An 18503-nucleotide genomic window follows, 5' to 3' on the forward strand; every position below is an offset into this window, starting at 1 on the left:
AGGCTTAATCGCCAGATGGTGAGATTCAGACCTGAGACCACGTGGGGACATAGGGAGGGATAAGGCCCGCGAGGGCAGGAGGAGAGGAAAGCTTCAAAATCTTAAATGTCAGACAGAGAGCCTTGAATTTGATTCTCTGTCTGACCGGAAGCCAGTGAAGGGAGGTCAGGACAGTAGAGACAGAACACCGTCTCGGAAGGCCAACAATGGCCCGTGCAGCAGCGTTCTGCACCCTCTGAAGCCTAGTAGCCTCAGCCTGATTAACTCCAAGCAGCAAAGCAGTGGAGAGGTGTGGCTCACTGGTTAGAGGCGGCAGACCCGAGTGCAGAGAACGGCCCGGGACCAGGGTTCGATTCCCGACGCGGCAGGGTCTTGGACCAGGATCAGCGGACTGATAATTCTCGCATCGGTGCCTACTCCGACCAGGGAGCACACTCGGCAACTCTGGGCATTAGCTTGCCTCATCTCCACAACGGCCCCACACAAACGCCGGGGATGCCTGGTTTCACCTTGGAGACCCCCAGGAGGGACTATCTCACAGGGAAAGCCAGGACGGGTTCCCCAGCGGTCTATAGCGCTACGAGGCCTCCGGGTAGCAGTGCGCTTTATAAGACACAACAATTAAGACACAACAATTAACTCCCGTAGTCCAGCCGGGAGAGGATAGAGGCCTGAACCACCAGTTGCCGAGTGGGAGGGTCGAAGAATTTGAGGACAGGTCTCAGTCCTCGCAGAATACCAAAGCAGGTAGCTGCTGTCTTCTTTGTGTGGCTGGTAAAAGAGAGGTTAGGATCCAGCCAAACCCCCAGATTTTTAACTTCGGCCGCTGGGATGGGGGACACCCCCAATTCGGGAGGCCACCACTGATCTCCCCATAGTTCCGCCTGCTTCCCTAAAATCAGGACCTCGGTTTTCTTAGCATTTAGCTGTAAGCAGTTACTGCGCATCCAGTTTGCCACAGCTATAAGTCCTGCGCGGAATCCGGTGTACCCTAGTGGCCTCTTTCAGACATGCACCCATACCCTGTGTACACTCGTGGCCTCTTTCAGACATGCACCCATAGCTCTGTGACCCTAGTGGCCTATTTGAGACATGCACCCATACCCTGTGACCCTAGTGGCCTCTTTCAGACATGCACCCATACCCTGTGTACCCTTGTGGCCTCTTTCAGACATGCACCCGTACCCTGTGTACCCTAGTGGCTTCTTTTAGACATGCATGCATATCCCGGTGTACCCTAGTGGCCTCTTTCAGACATGCACCCATAGCTCTGTGACCCTAGTGGCTTCTTTCAGACATGCACCCGTAGCCCGGTGTACCCTATTGGCCTCTTTCAGACATGCACCCATAGCTCTGTGACACTAGTGGCCTCTTTCAGACATGCACCCATAGCTCCGTGACCCTAGTGGCCTCTTTCAGCCATGCACCCATAGCTCTGTGACCCTAGTGGCCTCTTTCAGACATGCACCCATACCCTGTGTACCCTAGTGGCCTCTTTCAGACATGCACCCATAGCTCTGTGACCCTAGTGGCCTCTTTCAGACATGCACCCATAGCTCTGTGACCCTAGTGGTCTCTTTCAGACATGCACCCATAGCTGTGTGACCCTAGTGGCCTCTGTCAGACATGCACCCATACCCTGTGTACACTCGTGGCCTCTTTCAGACATGCACCCATAGCTCTGTGACCCTAGTGGCCTCTTTCAGACATGCACCCATAGCTCTGTGACCCTAGTGGCCTCTTTCAGACATGAACCCATAGCTCTGTGACCCTAGTGGTCTTTTTCAGACATGCACCCTCAGCTCTATGCACCTAGTGGCCTCTTTCAGACATGCACCCATAGCTCTATGCACCTAGTGGCCTCTTTCAGACATGCACCCATAGCTCTTTGCACCTAGTGGCCTCTTTCAGACATGCACCCATAGCTCTGTGTACCGTAGTGGCCTCTTTCAGACATGCACCCATAGCTCTATGCACCTAGTGGCCTCTTTCAGACATGCACCGATAGCTCTATGCACCTAGTGGCCTCTTTCAGACATGCACCCATAGCTCTATGCACCTAGTGGCCTCTTTCAGACATGCACCCATAGCTCTGTGTACCGTAGTGGCCTCTTTCAGACATGCACCCATAGCTCTGTGACCCTAGTGGCCTCTTTCAGACATGCACCCATAGCTCTGTGACCCTAGTGGCCTCTTTCAGACATGCACCCAGAGCTCTGTGCCCCTAGTGGCCTCTTTCAGACATGCACCCATAGCTCTGTGCCCCTAGTGGCCTCTTTCAGACATGCACCCATAGCTCTGTGCCCCTAGTGGCCTCTTTCAGACATGCACCCATAGTTCTGTGACCCAAGTGCCCTATTTCCTTCCTCGTCCTGCTGCAGGTTCCTTTCTTTGGACCCCTCTTCGACGGTGCCATTGTGAATGAGCGGATACTTCCGGGATTGGTCCGCGCCACCGCCATCAATGCGAGCCGAGCCCTCAAGTCTCTGATTCCACTCTACCAGAACTTGTATCCTTCAAAGTGGTGTCATCTCCTGGCCTCCCCATCCTGGGAGCACTGATGGGGGAGCGGTGGGGGGGAGGGAGAAAGAAACGGCAGGGTCATCACAGCAGGAGCACATGTACAGAATCACAGTAAGTTAAAAAACAATTATTCAGGCTTGTTCTTGTGGCACAAGTATGTGTAAGGGAGTTATTTGTATAGAAGTGCGTGCCTCTGAATTGCGTTACTGTGTGTATCAGTGAGTTATATGTAAAGATTGTGTGCCTCTGATTGGTGACTGTGTATGTGTGTCAGTGAGTTATATGTATAGATGTGTGGGCCTCTGAATTGCGTTACTGTGTGTATCAGTGAGTTATATGTAAAGATTGTGTGCCTCTGATTGGTGACTGTGTATGTGTGTCAGTGAGTTATATGTATAGATGTGTGTGCCTCGGAATTGTGTGACTGTGTGTATGTGTGTCAGTGAGTTATTCGTATAGCTCTGAATTGTGTGGCTGTGCATGTGTCAGTGAATTATTTGTGTAGATGCGAGTGCTTCTGAATTGTGACTTTGTGTATGTGTTAGTGAGTTCTATGTATAGATGTCTGCGCCTCTGATTGCGTGACTGTGTATCTGCGTCAGTGAGTTATTTATATATGTGTGTGTGTGCCTCTGACTTGTGTGATTGTGTCAGTGAGTTTTTTGTATATGTGAGCATAGTCGGATCGTGTGACTGTGTATATTAGTAAGAGTTCTTTGTATATTTTTGCGTACTCTAATTGCATGAGTTTGTGTATCTGTGTGTCAGGTTATGTTAAAACAATTTATAAAGTGCAGCGTATAGCCAAGGGTGTCTTGGCGCTAGCCTAGGTAAAGAGCATATGTGAGAAAGGCGCAGATTACTGGTTGAAATGCCAAGATTTTAAAAAAAAATCTATTTTATTGTTTTTTGTGAAAACACCGGCATGTACATCAGAATACATACATTGACATGTTATGAGTATACCATAAAACCATTCAAGCAATTCCGCAGGAGATCTCACGTTTGGCTGGTTAGCATTATTTACAATATTGGACCGATCCCTTGGGAAAAGCCAAGTTTTAAGAAGCTTTCTAAACATCAGAAGATAGGGACGAGAAGCGCCCGATCTAATGGTCATTGGCAGGAGAATCCACTGTTTGGTTGCTCCGGCAAGAAAGCTGCTTCCATCCCATTTGTTTTTTAGGTCTCGCCTACGCAGCGCACGCGCGCTGCATAGGAGGGGACTTCTTGGAATCTATCAGCTTTTATGGCCAAAAACATGCACGTTTTGCATTGCTTTAAATTATAACGCGTGCACGTTTAGCATTTCCCTTGCGGGAGCTAGCAGCACCATCTGTTAGCAATTATCGCGCTCACTCCTGCAAGCTAAACGCTGCGCCTCCCTGCTCTCGGCCGCGCTTCCACCTCCCACTTGTTTACCTGAGCTTCAGTTAACTCGCGGGCTACACCGAGAGTGAGACGCATTTGTATTGTTCTTTTACTGATTGCCATAAAAATGCAAGAAGCACCTCAGTAGTAAGTAAAGTAAAACTTGTTTTAGGTTATAATAAACGTCTTGTCTGGTCAGGGTTAGTTAGCGCTTAGTAAACTTCAACACCTCGTCAGGAGTTGTAAGCGCTATATAAATACAACTAGCAGCCCGCCCCAGCGTTGCCCGGGGCAGAAGGGGGCTGGGGGCAGCATTTCAGGCTTGCGTGCACTCCCGCCCCGGCCCCCGCCCGCCACGACATTGTCTGTGTCCCGGACAATGTCGTGGCGGGCGGGGGCCGGGCGGGAGTGCACGCAAGCCTGAAATGCTCCCCCCAGACCCTGAGCCTTACCACAGTTGTTCCGGGCCAACCTCCTGCACCGGCTCCCTCCCGTCCCGTGTCCCAGAGCCTTACCAGAGCCGCCGCTCCTCCCCGAGCTCCTCACTTCACCGCTGCTCCTCCTCGCAAGCCTGAAATGCTGCCCCAGACCCTGAGCCTTACCGCAGTTGTTCCGGGCCAACCTCCCGCACCGGCTCCCTCCCGTCCCGTGTCCCAGAGCCTTACCTGAGCCGCCGTTCCTCCCCGAGCTCCTCACTTCACCGCCGCTCCTCCTCGTCATCACGTACGTTGCGGCCAACGCTACGTCGTGGCCGTCAGCGTCGCGGCCGGCGCTACTTTCAGGGCACTACTTTTTTTTTTAAGTTATATTTTTTAATTTACGTGTTTTTTTATTTTCTATAGCATACCCTGAGGATTACAACAATGTATTGGGTGTATGGATTGGCGCTGTGGTTCCCGAGTTTACCTTGCCAAAAAGTTTGTGTTCTCTCTTTATAATAGTAGTATAGATTATAAAATGTGCTAAGGTGTGGTACCTCCTTTCTTCCGTCGTGTTTTGTTGTCCATTTTCTCTTTCATCTGTGGTGCGTCTGCCCCAAGAATTCGGAAGTGTGAAGTTTGCTCACGCAGAATAATAAGTTTGTATTTGCAAGCCTGATGGGGGTGTGTGGTATGGTGCACCCAGAAGCAGTCCTACGTGGGTAGTGCTGGACAGGACTGCCTAATCTGCCGTGCCGGGCCGTGTTTGTCCCCTATTCTCTCCTGTTTGGCCATGGCGGCTCTGCCGGGATTGAAGCAGTCGGCTGTGGCTGTGCTAAAGAGGGCGTGGAGTTTGATGGTGGCTCCAAGATACAAGAGGCCCCGATTTCTTATCAGGAGGGCAAAGACCTTCTCATTCAGGTGATTAAAGGTGAGATGGTGTTCTGGAGAGTCGCTGCCAAGTTTTCAGTGTCCTTAGTTCCATCAGGGCATTTATATTTGACGTTGTCTTGTTTTGTGTGTAAAATTTAAGTTATGCATTTGGCTCCATTAGCGACGTCCTTAGGCCAGCATTTTGAGGGGCTTTTTTGTGATGTTCTGCTTATAACTGCAATTTTTTCATTGCTTATGTGTGGCAATTCCGTGGTTTCAATGTCCTTATAAGTGACATTCTACTGCCCCAATGTATGACACCTCAAGTGACACTTTCTTGTGAGTACATGAGTATCAATGGACGTTCTATACGGTAACCGTTCTTAGCACAGCAAGTGTGCTTTAGTTGCCAGCTGTCTTTTTGCTTCAGCTGCTGGCGTTATGATGCCTCTTTCCGAGTCCTCTGCCTGCTTTTTGTGCTTTTAAAGTGCACTAAACTAGACAGCAGCCACCTTTGAATCGTTTACGAACACCAGAGGCACTGACTATAAGTAGTTATTGTCCGTCAAAGAGAAACGGTGCCATCAGTGCTGGGGTTTCTTGGTAAGAGAAGCTGATGACACGAAGTAACGACTTAGCTGGGTCAAGGTAGACCATCACTATAGCAACCAGTCTCCTTGAACTGGGCCTGGCACCTGTTGCCTGGGTGCAGCACTGCACTGCACTGCTAGGTCAGTGGCTGCTTGGTATACCACCATGCCCAAAGAGCTGCCGCAGAGCCTCACTATGCAGTAAGAGCCAGGCTATGCATGACATCAGCATTTTTGTGCAGTTATGAGGACACTAGCACTAAAATGCATTAGTCTAACCCCTCAGAACTGGTACTTGGCAGTGCTGGGTGCTCACTTGTTATTAACGGCACATCATGACTACACGGAGCATCGATTGCCGGCCTTCACCTCGCTTGTATCACAGACTTCTCATACCTGCCAGTGCTCTGGTGGAAAATTATATATTTTTAACTCTCCTAAAAATGTGTTTACCTATTTCTGCTCAAAACATCCTTGACTTCAATGCAAGTTTTATTTGGAAATATAACCCCACTGATGTTTTTACGAAATCTTTCTTTTTCACCAGAGGTTGGCATGTATGTCTTCAGTGTAATATGTGGTTTTCAATATATCCAACAGTACCCATTAAAAAGAGCAACTGAATATATGAAACCTCCTTATTGCGAATCAAAGTACAAGATTTTCTTTTTACGTGGTGTCCAGCCGTGGTATCAAAGCGGTGTGCTGTCAGAGTTTCTGTTGAGACTTCTGTAATTCAATGGTGCACAAATCTAACTGATCCAATTTTTCAAATTCTTGTTCATGCACTGCCAATACTCTCTTGCCAGAGCTGTTAGACCCTTGCACTTTTGAGGACATGTGTCATGTGAAAATACTGCATTTACCCTTTTGGAAATAATCCTGTTCCCATGCTATGAGATTTTCAGGCGGTCTGGTAGCGTGGCCATGTCCCTGGGTGGCGTGTGTCTTGTGAAAACACTGCATCTTTCCCTTATGGTAATAGTCCTGTTTCCGATGCTGTGAGTTTGTCAGGGGGTCTCTCAGTTCAACGAGGGCCAAACAGGAACTAATTGGCACCAACTTTGGGGATTGGGTAGTTTGCCTCTGCTAACAGGGCCAGGTACAAACCATTCGGCACTTGACTATCAGGGTAACGAGGGAGAGCAGTCACAAACTCCTCAGGTAAGTAATGTTGAGGTGCTCAAGGTCATAGATTATGCCTATGCCAGGGATTATCTTTTCAGAAAGTACTTTAATCACTCAATACAACACACTACTGATAGTAAGCAGGACAGTGTCTCTGGGATTTACTTTGGCAGGTGCTAGACCCATCCTACTCCCGCTCAGTCACCGTCACACACCAGGTTTTTGTTGCTGGTTCTGAGTGGTAACCGCTGGCAGCTGCCCTTGGTACATTGTGGTAATCGCTGGCAGTATGATGCCCTTGGCACAACGGTGGTAATCGCTGGCAGCATGTTGCCCTTGGCTCATTGTGGTAATGTCTGGTAAAATGTTTCCTTGGCACAGTGGTGGTAGCCCTTGGTAACATGGTGGCACTGGTGTGGTAATCCCTTGCTGTTTACTGTCTCTGGCACAACAGTGGAAAGGTCCTAGCAGTGTGCCATCTTGACTGTGGTGCCCCCTCGGGTGTCCCACCCGTCTCAGGATGGGTACAGATGTATCAGAGTCTGCCATTTGACTCTTCATAAGAGAGCTCCTGTGGTTGAAGCCTGGCGGTGGGTCCACAGCTCGCGTGCCCTCTGGCTGAGTCCATTGAGTGCCTTTAGATTCAACTGCATTTTTGAAATGACATTTTTTCCACATTTTAAACATTCTTGTTAGGGCATTTATAAAGTCCCTTTAGTATTGTTTTATAAAAACAAAGTAAAAGACTACTATAGTTAGGAGTAAAAGTGCCTAGAAGATTTTGTTAGTCCTTTTAAAAAGGCGCCAACCCCCAACTTTAGGAATATAATGGGAGATACAAAGAATGTGGAAGTGGAACTCAACCTGACCCCTGACCTCCATCTACGGACCCTCTGCAGACTCAGCTGCAGTGGTCCCTTCACCCATCCTTCCAAAGGTAGTGCAGAGGGTACCTGGCTCCCACACAGGTGAATCGGGCACTGCAAGCAACATGGAGGACAGCCTCAAAGAGGAAGACTTCCTTTTAGCGCCCTGGAGGATAGATTCCTGGCTACAGAAAGCGAAAGAGCAGACCTGGGCCTAGCACCCGTAGGAGGGGGCAGCAATATAAATCCCAGGGACAGAGAGAACTCTTATGAACCGAAATCCCCAAAGGGATTGTCCCCAAGTATGAGGACGGTGATGACATCACAAAAGGGTTCACAGCCTGTGGAATGAGAAAGGAGAAGCAGTCACACTGGGAGTATTATTAGGGGGAACTGTTCACTGGTAACTGCAGGGACAGACTCCTGACCCTTACTGGGGCAGATGCCGAGTCCTATGACCTCATGAAAGGCACCCTGGTTGAGGGCTTGGACTCGCCACTGAGAAATCAAGAATTAGGTTCAGGGGGGCTCACAAAACCTTGAGTCAGTCCAGGGTTGACTTAGACTACTCGGTGAAAACAGTAGATAGCAGGTTTACTGGAAGTGAAGTGCACGACTATGAGGGGCTTCATAATCTGTTCATGAAATAACACATTGTAAGTAATTGCATTAAATAAAAGTTGCATCAGTATTTGGTAGATCTGGATCCAGTTTCTCCCCAAGAATTGGGAAAAAAGGCAGATGTCCGGTCAAGACTACCACTGCGGGTGACAAAAATAATGGGTTACGAAACCTTCCAAGGGGAAAGGGGGTGGACATCCGAAGGATGAAAGTAAAGAGTCATCTAAAGGCCCACAAAAACCTGCTCAGGAGGGTGGGTCCCAGAACTCTTCACAATCCAACAATGGGTTTAAGGGCAAAAACTTTGGTCCCAAAAAGGCCTGGTAGTAGTAAAATACTTTATTGCATTAATAATTTGATTACAATAAATAGAAAATAGGCAGGCATAAAAGTAGAATAAAGCAATCCTATATTTACCATGCGTAGTATCGTAAAAGAAAAGAGATACATTAGTCCTGGTACCTGTCTTTGCATCTATATACAGATACAGATCCAATAAAACCATCTAGGCAAGTAATATTTTATAAGCATGCTCTGTAAACGGTACCACCCTTCTGATTGCACTTTCCCCTGTGAGCCTAAAACCATAACGTATAGCCTCTGTGGTTGTTCTTATTTTGGCATTATTAAATATGGGGCACAAATATAACCTCCGCGTGGGCAAAAGTCTCGGGCAAATGCATATTAAATGTTCAAGAGTTTCCTTGCTGGTTCCACCAAGCCGACATCCCTGAATATCTCTGAGAGCCTTATTCCAAGCCCTTCAAACTCCCCTATCGGAATATAGAATTGTCTGAACCTTATGTATTTCCGTTTAATGTAGCTGCTCAGATTCCATCCCAAGTATTCTTGAGCCTGCTGGGTATATGAATCAATTATTAAGTCTGTGTGTTTATATTTCCCGGCTTGTAGGCGATCAAAATTCCACTGTGATAGCTTTAATGTTTTACCTATTAGTTTTTTCTGCACATCCCTGGTCACTCGTCCCATCTCCTGAATATTAGGCAGTTCATAAAGGTCTATTTCCATCATTGTAGTAGAAAGATCCCAGAACTCTTCACAATCCAACAATGGGTTTAAGGGTAAAAACTTTGATCCCAAAAAGACCTAGTGTTACAACTGCAAACAGCTGGGACACAACATTGGAGACCCCGCCTGTCTGAAAAAGAACCCCCCTGGTCCTCCTTCAGCTAGCACGAGTATGGCAAGTCTCCAGGTCGGAGCAGTAGTGTACCCCGAGCCAATCAGGGTTCACACTGAAGCTAATGTAGTCTCTAGTGGTGGGGTCATTTTGGTCACTCTTGCTGTCTGGCCCCTAATACGAAAAAATACAGGCAGCAGCCCTTGATTAATGGGACTATGGTAGAAGCCCTGGGGATACAGGTGCTACTGTCACCATGGTGACAGGAAAACAGGATTCACCAGGGCAGTGTTTGACTGGACAGACATACGCAGTCACCAAAGCTGATAATGGAAGTAAGGTTCATTGCAATATTTTCAGAACCGGCACAGACAACGCAACACAGGCCCTGATGGACTATCGAGCACCTTCATTACAACTAACATGTTATGGTCTACATAATGAACACCCCAGTGTAAGCTCCAAAAAGCAGCACTGGCGAAGGAGTGGGATCGTCTCACAAACAAACCGAGCGCTACAGGCAGAGACAATGGAGGGATGGGAGAATGAATCCTGCACGAGTGGGACACTTAAAGACTCGAAAAGGACGTGAAAACAGATGTGCTTCGCAGACAGACGCACCCCAGACCCCACCGGACAGGGACTGCTCTTCATCTTGCAGACAAGATGAGACACAACAAGTTGATAAAGATAGATGACACTAACACAGCAGCCACTGGCAGCCCGGGAACGCCTAGAACTGACGCGATCGCTTCAATGCAGGCGAATGTCATGCTTGGCACCGAGCTCGGGCCTATGGGGGACAAAACCTCTAGGTCTGAAGGGATCCCCAGATCTAGCTGGTGAAGAGGTACCACGGGACACGCAGCCTGTCACTTCAGTGTAAGCAGCCTGTCACTTCAGTGTAAGAGGTGAGGGCTACTTGCAGTCGGTCGCGTTGCAACCTTATCCATTCATCGCTTTGTTTTTGACGCCCTAGGTGGGATGGGTATGCCAAGATGAGGGTCCTCTGCTGACTGCTGCTGGAACCAAGCTATACCCGACCCATGAGCCCTAATAAAGGTGCACCCGGTCCTGGCTTTCTTGTTTCCAGTCCAGGGAGGACCTAGCCTGGTAGTTCCCATTAGAGTGGTCCAGCAAAGGCAAAGTCGTAGACCCCTCCAGTGATCCACCAATTCAGGAAGCTGGCTCTCTGCATACTGTGCCGAAATGAGGTATAGAATCCAGAGAGTCCAGTGGATCCCCGGAGGCTTCACAGAGGCTCAAGCAGATCATACTAATGCCCTTTTTTGTGGTAGTGTAGGCGAGCAGCGAGGCTTATCATAGGGCAGTGCTAAGCATTTGTTGTACAAACACAGACAAGAAATAATTACACACACTAAATTAAAGACCAGTGATTTGTAAAAATATTACTTTGTTTATTTATTTTATAGAACTAAAGATACTTTGTTGATGTAAAATACGTTTATCAAAATCACTGTTTTTCTATGTAAAGTCTGAACACTTCGTGCATTTTTCAATCAGTACAACGTTTCCCCGTGGGAGGAAACACAATCCGCAATATGCCGGCAAGTAAACGATTCACGGTGTTGAGCTTTTGGATGAAGACTCAGTACCAGGCAAGGTTCAGGTAGGTGACCTCACTGCACCACCAGGGGCACGGGGTAGGCCGGGTTAAGAGGTCAAACTCGGGTTCTGGTGCCAATGTTATCCAAAGGCGGAAGGGGGCAATTGATGTGGTGCCACTTACAGGTAAGTAGAACGGTTTGATAACCCAGTCTCTGGGGATTAAGGTAAGCAGGGGGCCACAAGGCAGCACCAAACTGACAGCATCGGCCGCACAGAGGCGGCAGAGTGCCAGTACAGCGACGGGGGCACAAGGCAAACAATTGGAGAATCTTGAAGTCTGAAAAAAAATATTGTAGGTTCAGGCCAGGAGGCTGGACGAAAGAAACCTACTGTTGCATAGGTAAGTTGGGGTGTGCTGAAGCATCTGGACATTGTTGGTAATCTTCCCAAGGCCCAGGGGCTGCGGGTGCAGGTGTGTCCTTTGGTGTCCGAAGTCAGCTTACCGTTGCAGGTCTCAGTTGGGGGGTTGTCGTGCAGCGGCTGCAGGTGTCGACATAGAGTCCGGCATGGGTCACCCACATTGGATTCTTGCTATAAATCGCGGGAGAACCTTTGGTGGACCGTTGGGTCACAGGAACTCGGGCCATGGGTGTTGGATGTGGAGGTAGTCGGTTTTGCGGTTCCACAGGCAGAGCACTTTGTCTTTAAAGTTGTTTTTCTTCTGGACAGGTCCACTGTCCACAGGAGATCGGGAGTCTATTTTAGAAGACAGGCATACCTCGCAGGTTTCTGGAGGTCGCTGGACTGCGGGACGAGTCGCTCCTCTTTAGCAAGGTCTTTGAATGTTGTACACAGGCCGGGAATGGATGGGGCCAAGTCAGTTGGTGTCTTCAGTCTTTTCTGCTGCACGGCTCTTCTTTGTCCTCTTTTGGGCAGGTCATCGGTAATCTAAGTATTAAGGTTCAGAGGAGGCACTAAATACTCAATTTAGGGGAGTTACAGGGGTAGAAGGCAGTAGCCAAGGGGCTACTTAACATTGGGTGCCAACACCCTTTGTATGTTTACTGCCTCTGGGGAGGGGGCATACCCCGACCCTATTGGCTGCAATCATCTTAAACAATATGGAGGAGTTTGTAAGGTGGGGGAGGATTACTTCAGCTCAGGGCACCCTATGGGTATTCCTGGCTGAAAGGGGACACAACCCTTCCTGCTTAACTTGCCGCCAAAGGTGGGGCTTGGTCAGGGGGCATCTCCACTAGCTGGGAGGCCCTGGCTAGCATCACAAAGGACGGGAAACCTTTGAGACTCACTGACTTTCAGTGCTGTTCCTGCGTGAGGATGGGTGTGAAGCGCCTCTGCCCAGAGCAGGCTTCGTTTCTGACCCACGAGGGGCACAAGACTCCCACCTCAGGGGGTCAGAAACATGGCTGGAGGTGGCAGGCGGGTGCAGACCAGTCAGACACACACTAGTGTGTTGGTAGGTGTTCAGGGGCACCTCTGAGGTGCCCTATGAGTATATTTATTAATGAATCCAACACTGGGGTCCGTGTGGGCTCATTAATTCGAGAGATTTGGTACCAAACGTCCTGGGATTCGGTGCAGCCATCATGGAGCTGTGGAACTCGTGGTTACAAGCTCCCGGCCCATGTCCCCAGCATGGCTTCACTGTGCACCTATAATGTCTAAGAATGGACTTAAACATTACAGGGGCATATCTGCTCATGCCGTTGTGCCCTCACAGTGGGTATAATGCACCCTGCCTTAGTGCTGGAAGGTCTGCTGCATGGTTGACTTACCTATGCCTTGGACAGTGCTGGTAGGCCTGGCACCAGGGGTGTGTGCCAGGTCGACTCTTCATTTATATCTGCACCAAAACACGCAGGAGGCAGTGGCAGTGTGCATGTGTTTGGTGAGGGGTCTCATAGGGTGCCACAATACATGCTACATCCCTTAGAGACTCTCGCTGGTCACAAGTCCCTTGGTATCACTGGTACCTTTCACAAGGGACCTATATATGAGCTAGAGGTGTGCCAATAGTGAAAACAAAGGGACCGTTTTGGAAAATAACACAGGCACTGGGTTCCTGGTTAGCCGGAACCCAGTGCACACAGAGTCAAAGATGCATTATTGTCAGGTAAAAAGTGGGAGGTGACCATGCCAAAAGGACTACTTTCCTACACCATCTGACCTCGTTTTTATTAGAGGTCTGCTTCAACCAGACTCCCTTGTTGTTTCAAATGCCTGTAAAAGGTCAAATTCACAAACTACAGTAACTCCACTCCCTCCTGAAACGAAATCAAAACGTAACGATGTGGCAGGCAAACGAGTTGCTGCACAATCTGCCTTTCATTGGAGAATTGCAAATACACAAGGACATTTGGCCTGGTGCGACAGAGCTCACTGGGATGAGATTGGAGAACCTACTCCAAAATCTCCCAGCAGAGCATAAAAAGAAGGGACCAGAATTAGTGCAGTAAGGAAAATGTATGTTCGAGGCATGTGGGCTGCTGAATTTATATCTGTGCATAGATTGCCGCCTAGTGTTGGGTTCGGATGACTGCACATTGTTGTCCTGGAAGAGTCTTCGAAGTATCACAAGATAGGTGGCTCCTCCCCTGGACTACAGTGCGCATGGGCATCCTCTCCATCCTCAGATTGTTTTTTTCTGCCATTGGGTTCGGATATACTTTCCTTTACTCGAAGTTCGGAATCGAAAAAAACTTTTCTAAAAGGCCAAAAGGCCTTCAGACTCGTCGGTATTGTTTCGATCAGTGCCAACAGCTTTATTCACCTCGGGACGTCGAATCGGGCCGTAGGCCTTCTCGACGCCAAGAAGACCGGTCGTCGATGGAACGAAGTCCATTCAAAAGATGCCCTCTTTGTAATTCTAAATACCCACATAAAGATAAACACCCTGTATATAACAAGTGTTTATCTCCAGAACATAATGAAACCGACTGCCTAGCCTCTGCCCAATTTCGATCCAAAAAGACACTTCGGGTTCGACGGGCCGCAAGGCGAATCATGCAGAAACCAGCGCTGGAGCCGGAAATTATCTTTGACGATGAACAAGATCTCATTGAGGCCGAAGATTCAGATCAACAGTCGGATCAAGATTCAGACCATGACTCCAACTACTATGTCGACGAAGATGAAGACATCGTCGAGGTAGGAGACTACGAACAAGGGATTGGGGTCGTCGAAGACGACTCCAGCAATGAAACGGGACCAACCATGAGTACAACGCCACCTCTATGGTTCCACAGGCTCAGGTCGAGGCATCGCCGTAAGGCCTTAGCCAAGATCTCGAAACACATTCTATAGCCCCGCGATACAGCTCGGCTAAGAATATTAGAAAAGAGCCATCGGATCAACGTAACCCGAAGTTGTTGATATCGAAACCAAAAGTTATGGAACCAAAAACAAAACTGAAACTGATCGACAACACAGTCTAAGGACCAAACTAAGTCGATCCATCAGAATCGATCCCAAAGAAAATCGTCGACAATACGGTCTTCGGACCAAACTATGTCGATCCATTGGAGTGAAACACAAGGGTCATCGAGCCGAAGGCCGGCGCACCTACATACGCTCCAAAACAGAAGGCCGTCGAACCGAAGAGATCGGCATCGACAGTCGACAACACACAAAAGGGACTCGATCCGAAAAAGGTTGTCGAACCAAAACAAAGAGTCGACAAACCAATGGCTGTGCAACAAAAACATATCGAGCCGAAGAAAATCGACCCGAAGAAAGGCATCGAGCCGAAACAGCAAATCATAGGTCCAAAAACACCGGTTCCGAAGATGCTACAAATTCATAAGGGGACGATCGACTCGACAAAAAATGTCGAAACAATAAAAACATCGGCTCCAAAGAAACAGGCACAACCTAAAAAGACTGTCGAAACACAAAAAACTCTCGGACCGATCAAATTTGGTCTACCAATTTCCTCTAAAACAAAGGCTGTCGACCCGAAAACCGGTATCCCCCCGAAACAAACTAACCAAAAACATTGGCAAAACAACCAAGAACTACTGAGCAGGAGATCTTATATCCAGACCCCTCATCAGAAGAACAGTCAAAACTTTACATTGATCCTAATTCTGGCAAAGTCACTCTCTACAAGAGAAAAATCTGACCAGAAACTGGAAAAGAGACTTATGTCATCCCACTGAAAAAGTAAAGGGACTGTGCTACTTCACCTATTATTTTTGAACCTATAAAACAAACTATGCCTAACACATACTCATATACACCCACACACTCAGATGAAGAGGTGGATTATGACGATAATGAGGAATACAATTACCAAGTAGACCCTGACCAAGACAGTCAAGCTCAACCATGGGCAGACCCAGTACATCCTGGTGACTCTCAGCCCATTCCAGATGCACCTGCATACCCTGCAAAGCCTTCTCCTACAGAGCATACAGCTGCTTTTAATGCACTTATAGATAGGGCAACCCTCCATCACAATGTAGAGATGCATGCAGACCCCATTGAGGAGGATTTCCTTTTTGACACCTTTGCAACATCAGAAAGATCTGTCAAAACACTGCCTATGTTAAAAGGGGTACTTAAACATGCAGGTGACATATTTAAAGAAACAACTAGGGCACGGGTCATTAACCCCAGAATAGAGAGGAAGTACAGGCCAGCACCAGTAGACCCCACATATATTAAGGGACAACTGCCTTTGGATTTCTTAGTTGTATCCAATGCACGTAAACGTGCAAACTCACAAACCACTGGAGAAGCTCCACCTCCTGTTAAAGAATCCAAGATCTTAGAGGCCTCAGGAAAGAGGGTAGCTGCTCAAGCAGCTAATATATGGTGAATAGCTAATACGCAAGCCCTGTTAGCTAGGTACGACAGGGCACATTATGACACCTTCGAGACACTTCTCCAGTATTTACCTGAACCTTACAAGGAACAGGCCGAAGACCTAGTACAGGAGGGAAAGCTAATAACTAACGCATCCATTAAATGTGTCCTAGACAGCGGCCAGATCAGTTAACACCAGTGTTATGCTCAGGAGACATGCGTGGCTTCGCATCTCAGGTTTCAAAAACGAAGTCCAGTCTACTTTATTAAACCAGCCAATAAATCCTGACTATTTATGTGGTCCAGCTGTAGATAAAATCCTGGACAAGATGAAAAAAGACTGAGACAGCTAAGTCTATGGGAGCCTTGCTGTCCCAACAGCATAGAGGCTCCTTTCATCGCTCCAATTACAGAGGAGCTGCAAGAGGTAGCTCGTCACAGCAGACTTCACTCTACAAAGCAAATACGCAAACCACCTACAATAAAAACAATAGAGGTGGATACCGCGGCAATAACAACAAAGGCAGAGGACGAGGCAATAACACCACCAGATCCTCTACCAACACAAATCAGTGACTTCTTAGCGCTACCCCCAGACCATACAACACCAGTCGGGGGCGATTACAGCAGTTCCTACCAGTCTGGCAAAACATCACTACAGACAAGTGTATAAGGCAAATTATCCAGGATGGCTATTGCCTAGAGATAACCTCCACATTCAGGGTACAGGGGTATATTCACTATACTTCCTCATCCCCAAAAAGGAGGGGTCTCTCAGACCCATATTGGACTTCAGGCCCCTAAATCCATACATTTTATCAGAGCATTTCCATATGCTCACTCTACAACAAGTCTTACCACTGCTACAACAAGGAGACTTCCTCGCAACCTTGGACCTCAAAGATGCATACTTCCATATACTGATACATCCTGCTCACAGGAAATATCTCTGGTTCACAATACAAAATCAACATTACCAATTCAAAGTCCTTCCATTTGGTGTAACAACAGCCCCAGAGGTGTTCACAAAATGCCTAGCGACAGTGGCTGCACATTTAAGAAGACAACATATTCATGTCTATCCGTACCTGGACGACTGGCTAATACAAGCAAAGTCGGCCCAGCAATGTGCCAGCCACATGTCCCAAACTATTCACCTCCTGCACAGTCTAGGCTTCACGTTGAACTACCCAAAATCTCATCTCCAGCCATCCCATGTACAGCAGTACCTGGGAGCACAATAAATACTCTGCAAGCAAAAGCATACCCAAACAAAGCAAGAATCAACAGCATGCAACTGCTGATCCAAAAGTTCAAGCCCCAACACTCGCTCTCTGCCCAAGTGTTTATGCAACTCATAGGCATGATTGCTTCGTGCATCTTCATAGTCCCTCACGCAAGACTGCACATGCGTCCGCTACAACAGTGCTTAGCACAGGAGTTGAACCAGGCTCAAGGACAATTAACAGACCTAGTGTTGGTGACCAGTCGTGCATACAACTCTCTGCATTGGTGGAACCCACAAAACCTTTGCGAGGGACGACTGTTCCAGGAGCCTGTGCCACAAATAGTGCTGACAACGGACGCATCCCTGATAGGATGGGGAGACCATGTCCTTTAGTACACAGTGCAGGGCCTATGGACAACACAACAAAAGAAAATGCACATCAACTTGTTAGAGATGATGGCAATTTTTCAGGCAATGAAAGCGTTCAAAGTACATTTATGCAACAAGACTGTGTTGATCCGGACGGACAACATGACAGCAATGTACTACATAGAGAAACAGGGAGGAACACACTCTCCACAACTATCGCATCTAGCCCAGAGCATGTGGAAGTGGGCCATTCAAAGAAACATTTTTCTCATGGCGGAACACCTCCCAGGCAAGGACAACCAAATAGCGGATCTGCTCAGCAGACACAGCCAACAAATGCATGAGTGGGAGATTCATCCCAAAGTGCTACAACCGTACTTCCAACAGTGGGGTCAACCAGAGATAGAACTGTTCGCCACAAAGGAAAACGCAAAATACCAGTACTTTGCCGCCAGGTTTCCACATCCGCAGTCGCAGGGCAATGCGATATGGATGAACTGGTCAGGCAAATGTGCGTACGCTTTTCCCCCAGCACCATTAATACCGCTAGTGGCACGCAAACTACGCCAACATTCATTGACACTGATCCTCGTTGCTCCAACATGGGCGAGGCAACCATGGTACACAATTTTTCTAGAACTTTCCGTGGTGCCTCATCAAAGACTGCGGCTAACTCCCACTCTTCTCACTCAGAGCCATGGAGAGATACAGCACCCAGATCCGCAACAACTGAACCTTGCAATCTGGCTCCTGAAATCTTAGAGTTTGGGTACCTAAACTTACCTCCAGACTGTATGAACATTATCAAGGAGGCAAGGAAACCTACTACCAGAGCTTGTTACGCTGCAAAGTGGAAGCGTTTTGTCATTTGCTGTAATAACAATGACATAAACCCACTAGATGCTTCCACGCAAACTATCATTTGCTACCTTTTGCACCTACATCGTTGCAATCTAGCTTATTCGTCTATAAGAATAC

At 48.0% G+C, this 18503-nt stretch overlaps 1 protein-coding gene across 9 annotated transcripts in view; it reads left to right on the forward strand.

Annotated features, from left to right (window-relative positions):
* The window catches only part of RALGAPA1 (Ral GTPase activating protein catalytic subunit alpha 1), a 775068-nt gene that overhangs the window by 576567 nt on the left and 179998 nt on the right, over positions 1-18503 (forward strand). For all 9 annotated transcript variants that reach the window (XM_086936929.1, XM_086936922.1, XM_086936927.1 and 6 more), the window contains one exon: positions 2382-2509. In XM_086936929.1, coding sequence (XP_086793055.1) covers positions 2382-2509 — 128 coding nt within the window. The remainder of the gene's footprint in view (positions 1-2381; positions 2510-18503) is intronic.

This window comes from Lissotriton vulgaris, chromosome 9, assembly GCF_964263255.1.
Source record: "Lissotriton vulgaris chromosome 9, aLisVul1.2, whole genome shotgun sequence".
Lineage (NCBI taxonomy): Eukaryota > Metazoa > Chordata > Amphibia > Caudata > Salamandridae > Lissotriton > Lissotriton vulgaris.